The sequence below is a fragment of the Ammospiza nelsoni genome, chromosome 2 (assembly GCF_027579445.1).
Source record: "Ammospiza nelsoni isolate bAmmNel1 chromosome 2, bAmmNel1.pri, whole genome shotgun sequence".
In the NCBI taxonomy this organism is placed as follows: domain Eukaryota; kingdom Metazoa; phylum Chordata; class Aves; order Passeriformes; family Passerellidae; genus Ammospiza; species Ammospiza nelsoni.
The window spans coordinates 106,335,426-106,354,088 of NC_080634.1; the positions used below are offsets into that span (position 1 = coordinate 106,335,426).

General features: G+C 41.5%; 1 protein-coding gene across 1 annotated transcript in view; it reads left to right on the forward strand.

Annotated features, from left to right (window-relative positions):
• The first annotated feature begins 2,590 nt into the window (after positions 1-2,590).
• PDK3 (pyruvate dehydrogenase kinase 3) overlaps positions 2,591-18,663 on the forward strand; it is a 53,045-nt gene continuing 36,972 nt past the window's right edge. The window contains exon 1 of the mRNA XM_059465891.1: positions 2,591-2,795. Coding sequence (XP_059321874.1) covers positions 2,690-2,795 — 106 coding nt within the window. The 5' untranslated portion in view covers positions 2,591-2,689. The remainder of the gene's footprint in view (positions 2,796-18,663) is intronic.

Below are 18,663 nucleotides of genomic sequence, written 5' to 3' on the forward strand. Positions count from 1 at the left end.
TGTCTCTGCAGTGTGTGTTTGAACAGTTTTTGGAGAATTCCATCTGTTGGTTATGTCATCAATTTCTCCAGAGCTGAGAGAAGCTGTTGGGAGTCTGTTTGATGAGAAGAGCACACCTCTGTTTTGCAGTGGCTTTGTGCATGTCTTCATTGCGGTTTTATAGTGTCTGTATCACTATAGACAAAAACAATTCCAATTTTTCACATGGGTTGGCTAACATAGGATTAAGAAATTTCCAAAAAATGATGCTGTGATGCTTTATACTGCAAAAATGATTTTGTGTTTAAAAATACATTAGTTAACCATTGTCTTGTTACTTTTTGAAGCTGAAATCACATTAGAATTACTTTAAAATGTGAAAGTAATAAAATCAACTGGCTTCAATGTTGATAATGAATCATACTTTGAAGTTGCTAATTTCATCTTAATTTGGGAAATGTTCTGTCTTTAATAAAAAAAGATATTGTTTTCTGCCGGATAATTCCACAACTGATTTCAGAGTTATGCTCTAAATGAATCACAATCAAATCCTGATGACTATATAACAAAAGTTTTAAAACACTTTTTCCCACCTGCCAAAAAAGCTTCAGAATTACAGTAGATGATTCATTTTGTCAGTCTTGATTACATGACATGCCTCTTCAAGCCAGTCATTCCTATAAGCTGCAATTGAAGTGATTTTAAAATGCTTTCCAGTTATTTTGTACATTAGGTCAGGATTTCTCAGTCTCAAATTCTGTAAGGACAATCATGACAGAAAGGATGGAGAGAGATTTCCAGTAATTGAAGAGTACTGGTTTCTTTTGCAAATCAGTTATAAAATTACAGTAATACTATCTTGTACCTGCTGAAGCTTATATTGAATTCACTGGAGAAAAATAAGGAATTGGTCACCAGTTATTTGTCTTAAATGTACCTAAACCACATCACAGCAAAAACCAGTCAGTGACTGCATTCAGTGATACATTTTGATTCTCCAATACCTCGCTTCATTTTTGATTCTAGTCATCAAAATTAATTCTAATTGTATTCAGATGCTTTCTCAGATAAAAATGGGACTTTTTCAGAAAATTTCAACTATTGTCACACACAGTGAATTTTGTTCTGCCAGCCTCACACCTGCTGTAGAACTCACTGGATACCTGAGGGCTGTATTTTGGCTGGAAGGCAGCTGGGCAGGCACCTCTGATGGACCAGCAGGGACATATTAACTGGTCCATATGAAACCTGAACAGGGGTTTTAGCCAGGTGGGGCTCAGGCTCTTCTCCCAGGCAACAGGACAGGAGGACATAGTCCTAAACTGCCAGGGGAGGGTGAGGTTGGACATCAGGAGGAATTTCTTCACAGAAGGGGTAATTAGACAATGGAGTGGACTGCCAAGGTGTTGTTGCAAAATGTGGAATAGATAAAATCTGCTCAAGAAAGGATGTTCTTTGATGTTTGACTTGTATATGTTCAAGCTTAATCAAGAAGCAGGAGATTTAATCTGTGAAACAGCAGCTAGCAAGCAAGCTCTAAGTGATGCCCAGCTGTCAGAAAAACAACTTTAGAAAAACAATTGGCGGAATTGCCTTGTTAAGGTTTAGGGCTTGACACGCTGTGATGATCTGAGATGTAGAGGGAGGTTAACAAAACTTGGGGAGAAGGATGTCCATTGATAGTGGGCACAAAGAATTCAGAACTTACAGGCCACAAGGACATCTGGCAGAACTCCTAACACGAAGAAGAAACTAATAAAGCTAACTCAGCAATTGTGCTGAGTCAGCTCCAGCTGGGTAAGAGGAAATTCTGGCAGGGGGAGATTGGGACCACTGACTCACTGCCCACTGACCCAGCAAGGCCACTGTACCAGAGGAGAGGTCTAATTAGAATCATTAACCAATAGAAGAACACTGATTAATAAGAGAGCTATGTAACTTGTAGCCAATGACCACTAATTCTTTTGTTCACTAAAGTGTATAATTAGTAAAAAGTTTTGATAGTTTATGTGCTTGATTCATAGAATACCACAGAGCACACAAGCTTGCCCAATCCTGAAACAAAATAATATCTCTCTCTCTAATATTATTATTGGCTTTTCACAAAGCAGGTCATGAATCCGAGTTTTGTGGACAACACGGTGATGGAGTCACCGTCCTTGGAGGCGTTTAAGACTGGATGTGCCGCTCAGCGCCATGGTAGGGCTGACATGGTGGTGGTCAGGCACAGGCTGGACTCGATGGTCCCAGGGGTCTTCTCCAACCTGACTGGGCAGTGGCTGTGACTCCAAGGGCCATTTGGACTGAGGGCACTGTCACTCCAAGGGCCATTTGGACTGAGGGCAGTGACTGTGACTTCGAGGGCCGTTTCGGTGAGGGCAGTGACTGTCACTCCAAGGACGATTCGGACTGAGGGCACTGTCACTCCAAGGGCCATTTGGACTGAGGACACTGACTGTCACACCGAGGCCGGCCTGACCCACCCGCCGCTCCCCACACGAGCCCCGCTCCGCTCCCGCTCCCCTCACGCGCCCTCCCCGCCCCGCCCCGTCCCCCGCGCGCCGACGTGCGCGTGCGCGGAGCGGGCTCGGCGCTCGCCCCTCCCGCCGGGCCGGGCCGGGCCGCGGAGCGCGACGGGCAGCGCGGAGCGGCCGCGCCCGGGCAGGAGCCGCCGCCGGCGGGAGCGCAGCGGAGCTGGGCGGGCCGCGCCATGCGGCTGTGCGGGGCGCTGCTCAAGAACCCCATCCCCAAGCAGATCGAGTACTACTCGCGCTTCTCCCCCTCGCCCCTCTCCATCAAGCAGTTCCTCGACTTCGGTGAGTGCCGGGGCCGCGGGGTGGGGGTGTGGGGGTCGCTCCCGGGCAGCGTTGGCCGGCGCGCAGGGCCCGCTCCGCGGCCGCGGCTCCTCGGCCCGCATCGGGAGCGCGGCCGGGGCCCGGCCCCGCAGGCCCCGCGCTGCCAGCCCCGGGCCCGGGCGCGGTGGCGGCTGCCGGTGGCCGGCAAACAGCCGCTGCTCGCCTCGCCTAGGGCCGGGAGAGCCGGGCTTGCCCCTCCGCCTGCGTTATCCCTGACACCGCTGCCATTGGGATGGGGATCAAAATAAGGGCTCCTGGCCTGACGTTTTGTGAGCTTAGTGAGTGAAGGGGAGAGTAAGTTAATGGTCTTAGCGTGAAAATTGGAATCTGCCGTGCTGAGATCGGCTTAATTAAAGCTCGGGCATGAGCTCTTATCCGCACTTGTATGGGAGACCTGTTTGTGTAACATTCAGGAGCACTTCAGGAGATGTTGCTGTTCATAAATAGCATTTTTCTTTTCAGAAGCCCTGGAATGAAATCCAGGAGTGGTTTGTGTTGTTGTTAAAAAACATGCTTCCATCTAGATAACGATAAACCCGTATCTGTGTCGGAGGTTATTTGACTCTTGCTCTCTGACACGAAAGTTGTTGAGATTTTATTATCCTATAAATATTGCTGGCAGAGTCAATGTAAAGGCCGTGTGTAACATCGTGAAGCTTAACAGAGTGTTTCTTCATTCCACTCTTACAGTAAGGGTACAAAAGGACAAAAATAAGCTAGTGTTAGCCAGAAAGTGATTAAAAGTGAGTACAATTGCACAATTATGGTAATGGTATTAGTGAAAGAATGCTGTAAGTACAGGAAGCCAGTAATATATCGTCTCAGTGAAACAGGATTTTGTACCACTAAAAAAAAACCAACAAAACCCCTTGTCTCCACTTAAAGGAGAACCTGACTAGAAGCTGTGCTTTCTCACCTGAGTTTGTTCCCTCTTCCCCACCCCTTCCTGTGCTGCTGGGCTTCTTCTCTAGCATTGCTGCTTCTTATGCTGTGTTTTTCTGTACTGGCAAGAACAATCGCCTAAAGCTCTGAACATCTTTATTTCAGTCCTGGCACTAAATACGTTGTGTCACCTTAGCCTGTTTGAAAGTTGGGTTTGTGAATTTTTGCTGGAGAAGTATTGGGGGTTGTGAGCCTTTTCAGTTGTGACTACAGAGGTGTAAAGATTTCAGGATTTGCTTTTATGCCTTGAATGTTCGGACTAAACTTTGCTTTTTGGTAAGGATTTCTACAGTTTTATGTTGCCCTTTGTTATTGTTTTTGGACATCTCTTCTGTGGCAGCCTTTTCATAATATTGCATTTGTTTTGACATTGTAGTTCCTGTATTACTTTATGGTCTCGTGATTCTTTAGAAGTATTTTCATTTTACAATTTTAAGCCTGGCTTCTGTTACTGGAAGTGAGCAGAATGAGAACAGGACGTTACAGCCTGGCCAGCCTTGGTCTTTAGACGTGCTCCAGTTGTCACTGGATGTGGCATTGGCATCTTCTGTGTGTGTGGCTATGTATTTAAGGGTCTTCATGTCTTAAGACTGATGGGAAACTATCTAGTCACTGATATTTAAAACCTCTGAAGAAAAAAAAGTCCATAGTTTAGTCTTGAAAGGTCACCAGGAGTTTCTAAAATTAGTAGGCTTATGTTGTATCAACCTTGCTAAACCTATCACCTTGATCTTAATAAGTTTTATGGGCCACTTAACATCTCCGCTTACTCCTTAGTTCCTATATTTATTTGGGAAAACTCAACTAGGAAAATTACAGCAGTTTAAGCAAATAAATGGAACCCAGTGTAGTTACTTAACTTACGTGATCCTAAGTGTTTGCAGCTTTGGGTAATTTCAAGTTCAGCTGGGGTCTTCATAGGCCTGGGGGAAAAACTGACATCAAAATGTAAGTGATAGTGCAGGAGTTTTCCCACTTGAGGTGTGGAAGGCCTGGACAGCATGTACCATGTCAGGGAACTGTGTTACTTATATCTGAGTTAGCCAAAAAAGAATTTACTGGTGTTGCAGGACATGAGTATTCAAGAGAGAAAATATGCCAAGCATAAGGAGCAGAGTACTCAAGGTGCAGTTCAGTTGTGTTTGGTCATTTGTAAAGATGTTTGGTGTGAAGGAGACACTGTTTTGTGGTCAGCTTATGGAGGCTGTTTAGTGTTTCACTTCATGAGAAATGGTCTTTTTAATTGAGCTACATGAATGTAGTGCTAGTTTTACAAAAACGTGGCTGAATTTTCAACAAATGTTGAAGAAGAGTAAGGCCAAAGGAAATGTGTGAATAATCCTCTCCTGTCTTCTGATTTTGTTGTCTGATGCACATTTCTCATATGGAATTTACACTTACTCTGATTTGGATTTTTGTGAAGAAAGTTTTTTGACTTAATTTCTGACAATAGTGAAACCACAATGTGCTCTTTATGTCTTTTTTATATCGGTTGTATTGGTTTAGACTAAGTTGACTTAGAAATTTGTAAAATTCTGGTGAGCTGGGGAAGAGAAACTTTGTATTTCTTGTGAGCTGCAGAGTCTGTTCAAAGATAATTGGTGTCAATGTATATTGAGGTACAGCTTGGGCTTTTCTAAGTTACTGGCTGGCAGTGGGGGTTGTATGGAACACAGTTGTGTGCATAGTGAGGCTGTACAGTCTCTTTTTCTTTCCAGTGATATAAACGAATGACATTTATTTTAAAACTTTCTCTGCTTTATTCAGCTATTTAAACCACTCTAAGAGACAGTTTGTTTAAAGTAGCTTGCCAGTACTGAAAGCCTGTGAAGCAAGCCAGAAGGCAGCAGTTCAATCAGTGCCACTTGCTTGGTTTTTGTAGCTGAGTCCTGCTGGTGCCCATGTTCTGGTGAGCCTGCAGCTGTCTCTGTGAGTGTGTCAGAGGTTACTGTGCCGTGGGCTTGGGACCTCTGTGGCACAAAGTCTGAGTGTTCACTCTGTGCAGCATTTTCCTTTCTTTCTCTGTGTACGCTGTCTGTTTGCACACTCCTGAATTCTGCTCAGGCAGTTTGTTTTATTACAAAGTGCATTTCCCAAGGTTCTTGTACAATTTCATTCCTTTTCAAAAGAATGACCTTCTGTAAATGTGTTTCAATATAAACTAATTTTGACCTTGTTTAAAACTAGCATGTCACTCCAGATTTATCCAGGCCTCCATAATTATTCTGCTCTGGAAAAAAGTACAAAATCTACCAATTGAATTCAGCTATACTTCCAGGCTTCTGTAGTTCCTCTGGAAGTTGTTTTTTGGTAGATTTCCAAGTGCAGGCATACCTTAATGACCCAGACTAAATTAATTACTAAAATATCTTTTCTGAAATGAACTTGTAAATGGAGATTTCATCTAACATTCAGGTCCAGGATCTTTGTACATTTTGAGGGCTAGACTGTTTGAGGAAAAAAAATGCCCATTCTGGAGATTCATACTGATGGAGCATCTCAATTTAGCCTTGCTTCAGCATGTAAGGTGGGCCTTAGACAGTGACAGGTTAATCCAAAATACCCAATGCTCAATCAGCAGCCACACACATGGGTGACCAATTGGTCAATCCCTTGCCTGGGGAACTAATAACCTGTCTGAGGAAAGCAGAGTTGCTTTTCTAGGAGTGTCTTAGCATTTGGAAAACCACCCAGAGACTGAGCTGCTGCCGCCTGCCCTGCAGCCTGTCCTTGGCATGGGCCAGCCTGGGAGAGCTGCAGGGTGCTGAACCCTGCCCCAGCTGGCAGCCAGCACACAGCTGCTCCTTCTCGTGGGGTGCTGGGCTGGCAGTGAAGTCGCTGACAAGTGCTCTGTCAAGTGAATGGTTGTGCTGCAGAGGTTACGTCTAATTAGGCACAAACGAAGAGATGAGTGAGGTATAAATGGTGTAATCCTTGGATCATGCATGAAAGAGGCATTTGGAGCTGTGTTAGGGCTGTGTTGGGAGTGTGTGCCAGGATGCTGAACTCGTGTAATGCTCTCATTGCTGCTGCTCAGCTGACCGAGTGTCTGAGGCCTGAGGTGTGTTTTGTCAGAAATATCAACCAGCTGCTTTGGGGGCTTGTTTACTACTGAGCTCTCTTGGCCGGCTGTACCTAGCTATATTCTGTCCTTTTTGTTTCATGTTTCAAACAAATGCACTGGGTGATTTGTGCACCTAAGGGGTTAAACTTGGTGTTTTGTTAGCTCTTTGAACATGCCATATATTAGTGCTCACATACCACTAATGAGTTTGGATAAAAAAGCTGTGCTTGTGCTGAAGACAGAGGATAGTGAATCACAGTGAATTCTTGTGGTGGAATGTGACTTGGGAGATCCTGATTTTGCGGGTTATAATCAAAATATTTGTGGTGGCTGCTGCAGTTAGTGGCACTGAAAAATATCACAAAGGCTGTAATTTAGTAATTTTACTGTACTGAGAACAGCTGAGCAGGCAGCAGATAATCACAATGAGTGCATGGAACTGTTGTGCCCTGGGGCATATCTGGAGGAAAACATGATCAATAGATCCTTCTCATTTTTCAAATACAATTTTTGGTGTGGAATTGTTTTGTTTATGTCATAATTATTAAACTTACAGTCTTGGGGAAACATGTAGGCCTCTTCCAAAATGACATAAAGAGCAAACCAGGTATCAGCATTGCTGTTGGTTGCTGCCATTTGTAGGAGCAATATTAAATGAGGGTTTTGCAAGAGTGTTTATGCCTCATGTTGCCTTCTTGGTAGAGGCTTGGATCTGAGCTGAAAGCCTGGAAAGGTAACTTTCAGGTACAATTTGAACAACAGTGTAGAGGTAGGAAAGTAGAGATCCAAACCTGCCTCATGTCTCCAAATATGATTGCTAATCTTCTTACAGAATATGGCTGTTGGAAGATTTTTCTACACAAAAATGTATTGGAAGATTTCTATTGGTTTTTTGGAGTTTTATTTAATAGAACATTAGTGGAGAGATTGTGCATTTATAGCACTTGAAAAGTTTAGGGCTACAAGATATTAAATACCTGCTATGTATTGGTTGTGGCTGTGCTTTTTCTGCTGCTCTCTGTGCATTGTTCTTAAAACCTTACACTTGATTTAAATGCATCTTCAAGACAAAAATGTCCTCTTAGCACAAATGTTAACTGGTATGCTGGCCATTGTGTGGGATCAGGAAGATGAATGCTAGCCAGACATTACTGTCTTTATTTTCATCTCACTGGCTTCAGCTTCCATCCAGCAGTTCCATTAGAGCTTTTCTTGGTAGATGGGGATCTTTTGATGCCTGGAATATTTGTACTGTGTGGTATATGGACATTGTGATGGAGTTATCTTTCTTGATTTCATAAAGATAAATACATTAAATGAACTATTGCAGCCTTACAAAAATACCATGGAATTAACTTTTGTGGCTTTTCCAGAATTTTCAGTATTGTTCTTCAAATATGTCTTTTAGAACTTAAAATAGAATCCCTTTAGGAGTTTTGGAAAACACTGGGATAAAACTGTTTTACTGCTGTTTAGTTTTTACCTTGAAAGGCTACCAGTGACAGCTGATGTGCAAGCTGGATTGTCTGCCTGCTTTTGTTCTTGAATTCTTTTGCAGTTACCACTTTTCCATGTGAAGTCCTTCATTCCCTAGATTTGGGCATGGATGAAGTTCACATTTCAGAACATTAAAAAGGGTTTCCTGTGAATGGGCTGTAGCACAGCAAGTAAGCTGGAAGCTTTTTGATGCAACTGTTATTTATAACCTGCTCCTATTTACAACTGCCAGTTGCTGGCAGGCAGTGGTGTTCCAATACTATATATAATATTGAGGGGTTTTATAGGGCCTGCTATTGATTGTTGGAAGGTCTGGAAGAGTCATTGTGGTTAGGTAACTTTGTTCAGCAGCCACTATTGAACTGTGGTGTGATAGACATATCTGTGTGGGAGTGCTAATAATAGTGGAATACCAGATTGCAATGCATTTCATTTACAGAATTCTCTCTATCAGTCACTTTTACAGGCTGTTTATTCAGTAAAGGAGTACTTAATTTCTGTGAGTTATTGACACTTCATATATTCTGAATTCAGTATTTTAGTATGGTTACAGTACAAATTCAATAAATTGCTGTAGATGATCAAACTGGATCACCAAGGTAATTGTTTTTCCTTCCTCACAGAGCCTAAGCATTGAAAATTCTGCTTTCAGTACCTGGTTTGGCTGGCCACTCTTGCCTGTAAGACTAGTAGTGAGCAAGTGAGCATCCTTCAGCTGATGGAATTGCTTGATGTTTGTTTCCCATAGCAGCAGAACATTTCTCAGTCTGGGTTCTGTTTGTTTCTGTTTGTCCACTGATCAGAGGAGCTGTGCAATCCTCTGCCTTGGGATGCTGAGAAGGGAATGATCTTTCCCTGCACATGGATGTGTCTGCATGCTTGAGCTTTTTTGTATTCCCTGAAGATGCTGTGGTGTGTGAGCACACAGCTGAATGCCTTGGGTGAAAGAGAGAGGACAAGAACTCCCCATCTGCATGAAGCAATGAACAATGCCTGTGGGTTTGTTTATTTCTTTTTAGCAAGTAGCAGAAGCAGTGGAGAATGCTGCTTGGCAGAAATTAAGAGCTTGGGAAGCTTCTTTCTAGAGGGGCAAAAAATAGGATTTGTAGCTCCTGAAGATCTAAGAATGTTTGGGATATGTTTTTCTTCTAGCAACTCATAGAAATTGTTGAAATGCCTTCTTTAGAGTAGATGTAAACTATTAAGGAGGCACTGAAAATCTGAAATTAAATTTTGGTTGAAATGAACGTGAATTTGGTAGCATTCCTTCTCTGGAATGGAGGAACTGACAGCCAGTGTTTTAAAAATAGCATACCTTCTCCAAGCCAAGAAAACAGGCTGATGGGGTCTCTCCTAAGACAGAAGGAGGAGGATAAGATGATCTGTCAGTTTGAGAAAGAGCAATTCTGATGCAGACAAAAGATAGAAAGCAGCAGAGCAATGTTGATTAAAAAAACCCATGAAAGCTGGAAGCAAGGACATCCTGTCTTGGGTTGCAGTACAAATAACAGCCAAGGTGAAAAGTCATGGGATAGAAAAGCAGATAAAGAGATGTTGAGATAATTTAGAGTAATTGGGGAGAATGCTGAAGTGAAACATTTACTTGATGAAAGTAAGTACATAATGATAAAGACTGTTGAATTAATCTTTGCTTTGGTCTTCAGAAAAAGAAGAATTGTATCCAGAAACATAAAGGAAATCACAGCTCTCCCCTGACCCAAATTTTAGATAAGCTGAAATGTGTTTGTATCCTCCTGGCTCAGTGGGTTCCAGTGGATGTAAATCAGTTCTGTGTGTTGAGAGCAGCTGAACACTTTCTGCTGCACATGAGTGTGGCCTGGTGCAGCACAGCTCCTGCTTGTGGGCTCCCTGGAAATAATGAATGGGGATGGCCCCAGGGCTTTGGAAGTGGGAAAATACACTGCTTGTCTTTCTGAGAAAAGGAAGAGGAAATTGGAGTTAAATCAGGTTGTCTGAAGTAGCTGAAAAAGAGATGGAGCTAATAATGAGGTAATACATAGATAAGCACCAAGAAATAGTGAGGTAGTAAAGAGACAATAGATTGTGTTGACCTGGTCTAATTTCCATGTTAATTTGGTGTATGCTAAGGCAGTAGCAATAGTGCTGTACCTGGCTTTTTGTGAAGTTTGGCACAACCTTGTGTGATGTTCTTAATTAAAAACAAACAAACAAAGCTCAATGTACAAAACAATGGAATAACTACAAGGTGAGGTTGTTGTATCAGATGTTGTGTTATGGTGGGCTGACCCCATCCAGCAGCTGAGCACCCACCAGGTGCTTGCTCCCCTCCTTCCATCCCCACTGGCATGGGGAGAGAAAAGGGGGGACAAAAATGAGAGAACTTACGGGTTGAGAACAAAACAGTTTAAATAAAGCAGAGAGGAAGAGGAACAAGTGATGCACAGGCAGTCACTCAGCAGCCCCAGGAGAGCTGTGCCCAGCCAGTCACTGTGTGATGGACATCCTGGGGGACAAAGCCAAGCAGTTTGTTATTGCTGGGATGGCATCATGTCACATAGAACATCCCTTTGTCCCCATCCAGCCTGGTACCCACCCCCAGCCCTGCTTGCTGGGGTAGGGACTGAGTGCAGGAGAGACAGAAACCCCTCAGAGCTGAGCGGGTCCTGCAGGTCCCGTTCAGCCATACACACACAGCCCCTCCTGGGCACGGAGAGCACATCTGGCCCCAGCAGCTCGCACAGTGATGGTGAGAACACTGCACAAATACTCTGCATTGTGCTGGCAGTCACTGATCTTCACTGCACTGTGAAGAGGGAAAGGTATGTCTCCAGTCCCCTTAACTCAAATCAGCATAATCCATCATAAAATTAGGCATAGATTTAGCAATTGTTTTATCTAATTCCACAGTTATGATATTAGAAGTGCTTTACTTGCATTTTACTTGTTGCCAAGTATAGCATTATATATAAGCATTATATTATAAGCATTATATATATATAAGCATTATATTATGCTTAATATAATGGCCTTTTAGAAAAAACCCTTTTTCTCAAAACTGCTGAAATATTTTACAGGCTGCTACTTATCCTTTTAAAAATGTTTGGGTTTTTGTGTTTTTCTGGAGTCAGTTAAATGTAATTTTTCTTTTTGGCAATATTAGGTTAAAAGGATGAATTAGAGTGCTGAACTATGACTCTTGAGGTATAGTTCTCCTTTTTCTGATGCTTTGTGTGTTACAACAGGCTATTTTATTGGCTCTTGTTTCCTTTTAAATCTTTCTATGTACATGTGACATTCTCCCATGTTTCTTTGTTCTGTTTAAATTTTCTGTTAGTTTGTAGTCAATGTAAAATGTGACACAGTATTATAAATATTTTCACTGACCTAATTCATGAAAATAGTAAGCTTGTGCAAATAATTGGTGTTTTTCAGAATTAGGTTTAAACTGAATAGAGAGAAAGGCAAAATTTTTTTTGCTAAAAATAATTTACATTTCAACTGCTACTTGTTTGATTTAGTCCTTGTTTTGCTTTTCTGAAGGATTTTTATAGATTGCAAAAATATTTTCAAACTGATAATTAGCAATGACATAGAAGAATCCTCTAACCTTTTTTATAATGTGGTTTCTTAATGATCAAAAGTGTTTTGAAACAAGATGTTTAACAGTCTAATACATTTCACCTCAGTGAGACTGAAGGGAAACTGGAGCATGTGGGATTGGCAGTATTTTTATGTAATTGGTTTTAACTGTGTGAGTCTTTGCTCATAAGCATTAATTTTATTTATGCCAAGGATTTGGAATTGCTTTTTCTTTGGCAGGTTGTCAGGAACTAGAGGATAAAGCAGGGATTTGTATTTTTCCGGAATGGTTAGAGAGAATTATGGAAGTTTTTCATAAAGGTTAGGAAGGAAGGTGTCAAAGTTGTGAGAGCTTAGGGAGAGTGTTAAAGATTTGGAACATCTAATTATAATCTTCAATGTGATATACATTTTAACCTCTTATGGGGGAAAAAGGTGATTATAAGACCCAAGAAGCACAACCCAGTCTTTTGTGGTCAGTTTGTTGTAAGAGAAGCTCATCGGAGCATCAAAAGGGGAATAAGGTTTCTTTGGCTTGGTGCTTTAAGCCTCATTCTACATCTAAAAAAAAAAAAGTTATAAATTTTTTTTAAATTTTGCATCTCACCAGAGCAAAACAGAAGATGTGTTTCATCTGGGGTGTCCTGTTTGAAAGCCCAGAGCCCTTGGCAGGGGAGGCCAGGGCTGTGTTCCCCTCTTGGGGCTCTGGGACACCTGTGTGTCCCTGCTCAGGTCTCAGCAGGGCTGCTGCAGAGGAGATGATCCAGCCTGCAGGGCCTCGGTGTTTTGTCCTGTTTGTCTGCTTGAGAAGCCCCTTGTGCCTTGCTAGGGAAGGAGGCTGGGTTGCACAGGTTGTTCTGACATCCACAACCTGATCAGGGCCATGCTTTCTCCTGAGAACATTTTGGCTCCTTGCCTGTCGTTATTGGTGGGGAGTGCCTGTGAGGGTGGTGAGGCAGAGCCTGGCTGCTGGAATGATTCACCTGACTTGGAGCCTGCTCCCAAATTGCTCAGAGGAAATACAGCCTTGGGTCTGTGTGTCTAAAAATAGTACTGGTAACTGGTTGAGTGCCTCTGCATTAAACTTTATAGATGCTTTTGATTATTGTGTGGTCTCTTGGCAAATGCATTAAAATACTCAAAAAGTGATTTTGTTAGAACAGAGTGGTAAGCACCTAAAAATTAGTTTTAGATCAGGGAAGCCTATTTTAAAAACTCACACTTTTATTTTACTTTGGGTTGTTCTATTTGACAGTACCCAGTGTTGGTTTACAGCTTTGACAAGTGATTATCTGATGATCCATTCCTCTTGAGAGGGACAGATGTGGCTTCACTTGGGTCTTTTCTGTGACAGGAAGGCTGTGGCTGTTGGAGTTAAAATGAATGATTTTAGAGTATTGTGCACTGTTAATTCCTCCTGTTGGTCTGTTTCAGATCGGCAGTAAGTTAAGCTGCTTTCCAGCACAGTCAGTTTCATACACAGCACCATTTACTTGAAACAGGCTTACTGGAGTTGACAAGTTATATATTGTTGTTATTATTATTTATTATTAAATTAGCGTGTAGCTAATATGATAGTAAATGTAATGATTCACTCTGTGTTGAGCTGTCCTGCTGTGCTAAGGCCAGCTAGCTGGCATTTTTTCTTTACCTGTGTTTATATGAAAACATGAACTTTTTCTCAATGCCAGTGGTATTCCTTAACATGGGCATAGTAATAATACACATGAGACACAAACCAGCTCACTCTTAGGGGTTTGGAAATAAGTGGAGATAAGTATTTTTTTTCTGTATACAAATTCAAGAATAGTTGTATTTAATTTTTAACTTCTTAAATTGAAAATTCTAGACCTTGATTATGAATGGGATTTGGTCATTCAGACAACAGGATATAGGCTAATGAATTCTCCTGAGTGAATGCTGTACTGAAATTTTCCTTTGGAGCAGAAAGTGAGCATTGCAGTGGCCATGCCAGTCAAAGAGTTCTTCAATATGGTATTTGAATTGCATTAATTGGAAATGGTTTATTAAGCTCAACTGTTTCAGTACTTCAGCCCTTGTTTTATCCATATGCTGTGTCACGTGAGTGCTGGAAAATTGAACTGGAAAGCTGAATAACATGTGAGACTCCTAGCTGGGATTGCATTAGCAGTGAAATGGCTCAGAGTGCAGATCCCTGGCCATCCAGTGGTAATAACTGAGTTCTCAGCTGGGAACACAAACCAGGTAGGTTGAGCAGACTCAAGCACCCCTGTTGGTGTGCTTTCCCCTAGGCTGAAAGGGCCCCACTAGTCATGGGAGTTGGGCTGAGGAAGAGAAAAAAGCATTTGGGAAAGATTATATGCAGACTTCAGTTCCTCTGGCTTTAGGCTGGTTTTCTGGCACTAGTTGTTTGACAGAACTTAACTGACTTCACAAAATTAATATGTTTATTATAGTTTGGTTAGATATAAAAATATTTTTTGTTTCTAATTCTTCAAGTTTCATTTTTGAAACTTTGGAATTTCTCTGATTTCTGTACTGACGTAGAACCAATCTCCTAATGTGCCGGGTGAAAGCTTGCCCTTAAAACAGGACACTTGCATGAAACAATTGCAGGGCTTGGTGGAAGTAGCCTTAGAGAGCAGTAATGGAACTTGGGCTAAAGCTTAATGCTGAGGTATCTAAAAAGAGTCTGAATAGCTGAGGTAGTGAAGTTTGGATCCTTAAATTTCAGACCCTCTGTCTGCAGGCTGCCTGAGGGGGAACAGCTGTGCAGGCTGTGGTTGCTATTCTGTAGCACAGCATGGTAGGTCCAGTTTCAAAACACAGATCTCTTAGATGCAGTCTGTGGTAGGGAGTGAGGGTCAGCAGGAGTCAACATCTGCTGTTATATTCTCTGTGTTCCTTTTGCTTCATCATCTTCATTGGGTTTTACAAAGCCCTGTCTGGTAGCAAGCAAACAAACCCTCTATACTTTTTGTATTTTTAGTGCTTGGTGAGATAAATATCTAGAGACTATGCTGAAAATACAGTAATTTCAATTGGGGCATAGGAATGATTTTAAACTCAAACTTGTTTTGCTGAGTTTTGCTTTGTAGCCACATTTATTGGGACTGTGCAAGCATAGCTTGTTTATCTTTTAATAAATAGCCCATGTTCTTGAAATGGTGTGTAATCTTTGAAATTCAACTATTCTTGTAAAATTCTGTTTTCCTAGCTTCAGCAGCAAGTTATTAGTTTTAGCTTTTGCTCAGTCTCCTCTGATGCACTCATCTTTCTGCATATTCTTTTGAGGATTTATTCATCCTTCTGCTTCACTTGATTTTGTTTGCCTATACAGGAGTTTTGAAATATTCTGGAAGCTCAAGAGAAGAGAGTAGATATGGCTGATCACTCCTGCTTTGCTGTCTTCTTCCTTTATTTTGCCCTATCTAAAAGCAACTGTAGTAGTTTCTGATCTTGTTTTTATAGATTCTGATGGAGTCCCTTGTCTCTGGTATACAACAGGTGGGACTTTGCTTTTGAGTTTTAAAGTAGCACAGTGTCTGTCTCTGCTGTTAGTACATAATTAATGGAGAGAACCAGACCTCTGCCTGCAGTGCAAAGACTGTTTCTTCTTTTTCTTCTCGTTTCTTCTTTTCCTGCCTCTTCTGACACATGAGTTAATATTCAGAAACTACTGATGCTTTTATGATGTCACCTTGGCAGTCCAGTGGCAGCCTGGGGACGTGGCAATTGTATCAGGTGTTTGAACTAGGTGACTTTGACCATTGCTGTGAAGGACTGTGGAGTCTGCTCTCAAATGGGTATTCATGAATGTGGGAATCTGGCAGCTGAGCTGGGAGCTTTGGAACCAGGGCTCATGGTCTTGTTCTACATTTCTGCCCTCTTCTGCAGCAGAATGGAAATTTATGTAAGGCCTTCTGTATGGAACTAATCCTTTTGTGGTGTGCATCTTGGACAGTGCAGTATTGCTCTGGCAGTTGTAGAATTTGCCAGAATTGGATCAGGGCGTGCTGCATGTGTGTGAAAAGCCTCTGCATTGTTCGTGATTCTTGTTGCAGGAACCAGAACAAAAGTTTTGTCTAAGTGGAGCTTTGCAAGAGTTGTCAAATTTGTTTTCCATATCTCAGCGCTGTGGAGTAAAAGTGAGAAACAGAGGAGAGGAGTAAATGTTAGAGAAGAGTTGAATCCAGAGAGAAGAAAAGAGTTACAGAGAAAGCTGAGAGTACAGCTCAGTTTCCTGAGTTTCCTTTGAATGGAAGGTCCACCAGTGATAATATTGATGTGTAACCCCAAAACATTCTACTTTCAATCTTTTCCCTTCTGCTGGTATTACGTTCAGAAACTCTAATATATTCAGGAAGAATATATAACCAGGAAGAATAGGATGGGATTGCTTTGTTGCCTGCAGTAGAGCAGACCTGTAACAAAGAAGTTGCATCCTGTCTGGTTTATTTGTTCTTTTTGTAATGTGATTCTTGTTGAAAGAAACTTGTTTCAATGCCTGACTTTGGTCTGCACAATTATTCCACTTGAAGCCACAAAACTGAATTGTTGTTCAACTGCAATCAAGTACTGCTGTTTTAGAGACAGTGAGAAATGGTGATGGTGTTTGCAAAATTCTGAACCCTATATATCATGAGATGCCTTGCTTGACTTTCTTCTTGGTTTTGTGGATAGGAAGTGTTTCAATTTGAGTCTTCTAGTATTTCCATTTTCAGTTTCTTAAAAGCATACTTATAAAGAGTTTAATTTTTTTGAAATAAAGCTAAATACAGCCCTTGATGCCTAGTGCAGTGTAGTTTCCACTAGGGCATAGGATGACTTTTTTTTTTTCCATTTGAATTCACACAAAGGTAAGCAGGTCATTGTTTCATATATTTATGCTCTTAAATAACTTATTGAGGTGTAAATCAAGGAGGGATTATTCACAAACTTAACTTGCGCTTTAACCCTGAGAGAGTGATTTCAAATTCCTTTGAAACTGATAGATTCAGACTGGCTTTAGCCTGTGCTGTTTCAGACAAAAGCCTGATGCTGGCAATGTGTATTGACCCAGCTCGAGTCAGAACAAAATCAAGAAAGATTGCAGTATATGTTGAAAAATAGATGGAATGACTAGATCAAAATCAAAGGTAGACTTTGAAAAAAAAATTAAACTGACCATGGCTAAACATGCAGAAGTTTCATTGCAGCTTATTAGAATGCTGTTGCTGGAAATATCTATAGAACTTAGACTGACTTCATCATATATGCAATTACAATATAATTTATAATAAATTATAAATATAATTTATAATATAATTATATAATATAATTATAATATAATTATTATAATAATTATAATAAATTATAAATATCATTTATAATAAATTACCTTAAGAAAATACCTGACATACAGACTAAGGGATTTTCTTAGTGTGATGTCCCTTCTTTGATGGAAGTGGTTGCAGGAACAGCAGCCCGGGAGCAGTGCTAGGACACAGTTTGCTTTTGCTTTGGAAGCTGGAGGATCTCTGATTACTGCTGCTCCCAGCCATTCTCTCTGGCCATGCATGACCTGGTGCTCAGTGCTGAAGCAGCTCTGTGGAGGCTCTCAGGTAACCTGAGGGCACCTAAGGAGCTGGTACAAGGACATGTGCCCCAAACCAAGCGGAAGAACTGAACTCAGGCTGAAGTAAGCTTGTAAGCAGGGAAGTCTTAAAACCCAGAGCCTCTTTTCCTCTTCCTGCACTGAACATGCAAAGGGACCCCAAAGGGCTCTCAATGTAGGTACCTAAAAGGTCACTGTACAACAGGGCAAGGCAGCTCCTTACAAAGAGATGGCTTAGAGCTGCTGGGGTGAATAGGTTGAACAGAGATGTGCCCTTGCATGTGGGAGGAGAGGATGTGGGTCTCTTCAGCCAGCTGTGCTTGCCTGTAGCAGCTTTTGTTTGCATTGCACAAACCCATGAGCTGCGGGTTCTTGTTCATAATTTTCTAATTTTCTGCATGGGCTGTCTTTCATTAATTTTGATTTTTATCACCTAGAGAATCACTGCTCTCAGTCACTCTTGGGAAGAAGCAGTTGTTGTCTTTGTTCTGAGGGATTTTCCTGCTCAGGCTGAGCTGAGTCAGAGTTTTTCCTGCTGCCCAGCCTCCATCTTTGAAGACCTGCTGTATACAGTGACTTGTGAACAAACAAGTGTCTGTCCTCTCTTGTAGGTGTATTGGTATCTAGTTTACTTGAAAGATTGAGCTCTGAAGTCACTACTGTGCTTCACAGAAAACAATGTAATATCTTGTTTCCTTTGGCTAATTTTGACAGGGTGTGTGTATTTGTAATTGAGATGTGAAAATGGGAGCAAGTAAAATAGCTCCAAATGTTTACTGGAAGAGCTGTAAGGGAATTGGTAGCACTATCAGAATTCAATGAGCCCCAGATTGATGGTACCTATGTGAGCAAGAAAAAAAGGGAAATCCTACTCCTTCCTGCATATTCCCCAAGCTAATGTTAGGGTTTGGGAACCAATCCATCAATGCATGTTACCTATGCAAAGAAGGTGCAAACTCTGTGATTATAATGGGACTGTCTTAAAAAGTATATCTGTGATTGTGCTGGTTGCATTGTACTTGAATCTTGCAAATTGTAAATCTCAGTGATTATGTGCCTAGCAGTGCTTTAACACTTTCTGGTTTGCTTGAACATAATTTCTAGCTCTCACATTATGCCTTCACTCAGAAATTTTGCAGATGGTTGAACTGGTTATCATCACAAAAGACCTTTGCTCTCTTTCTAGA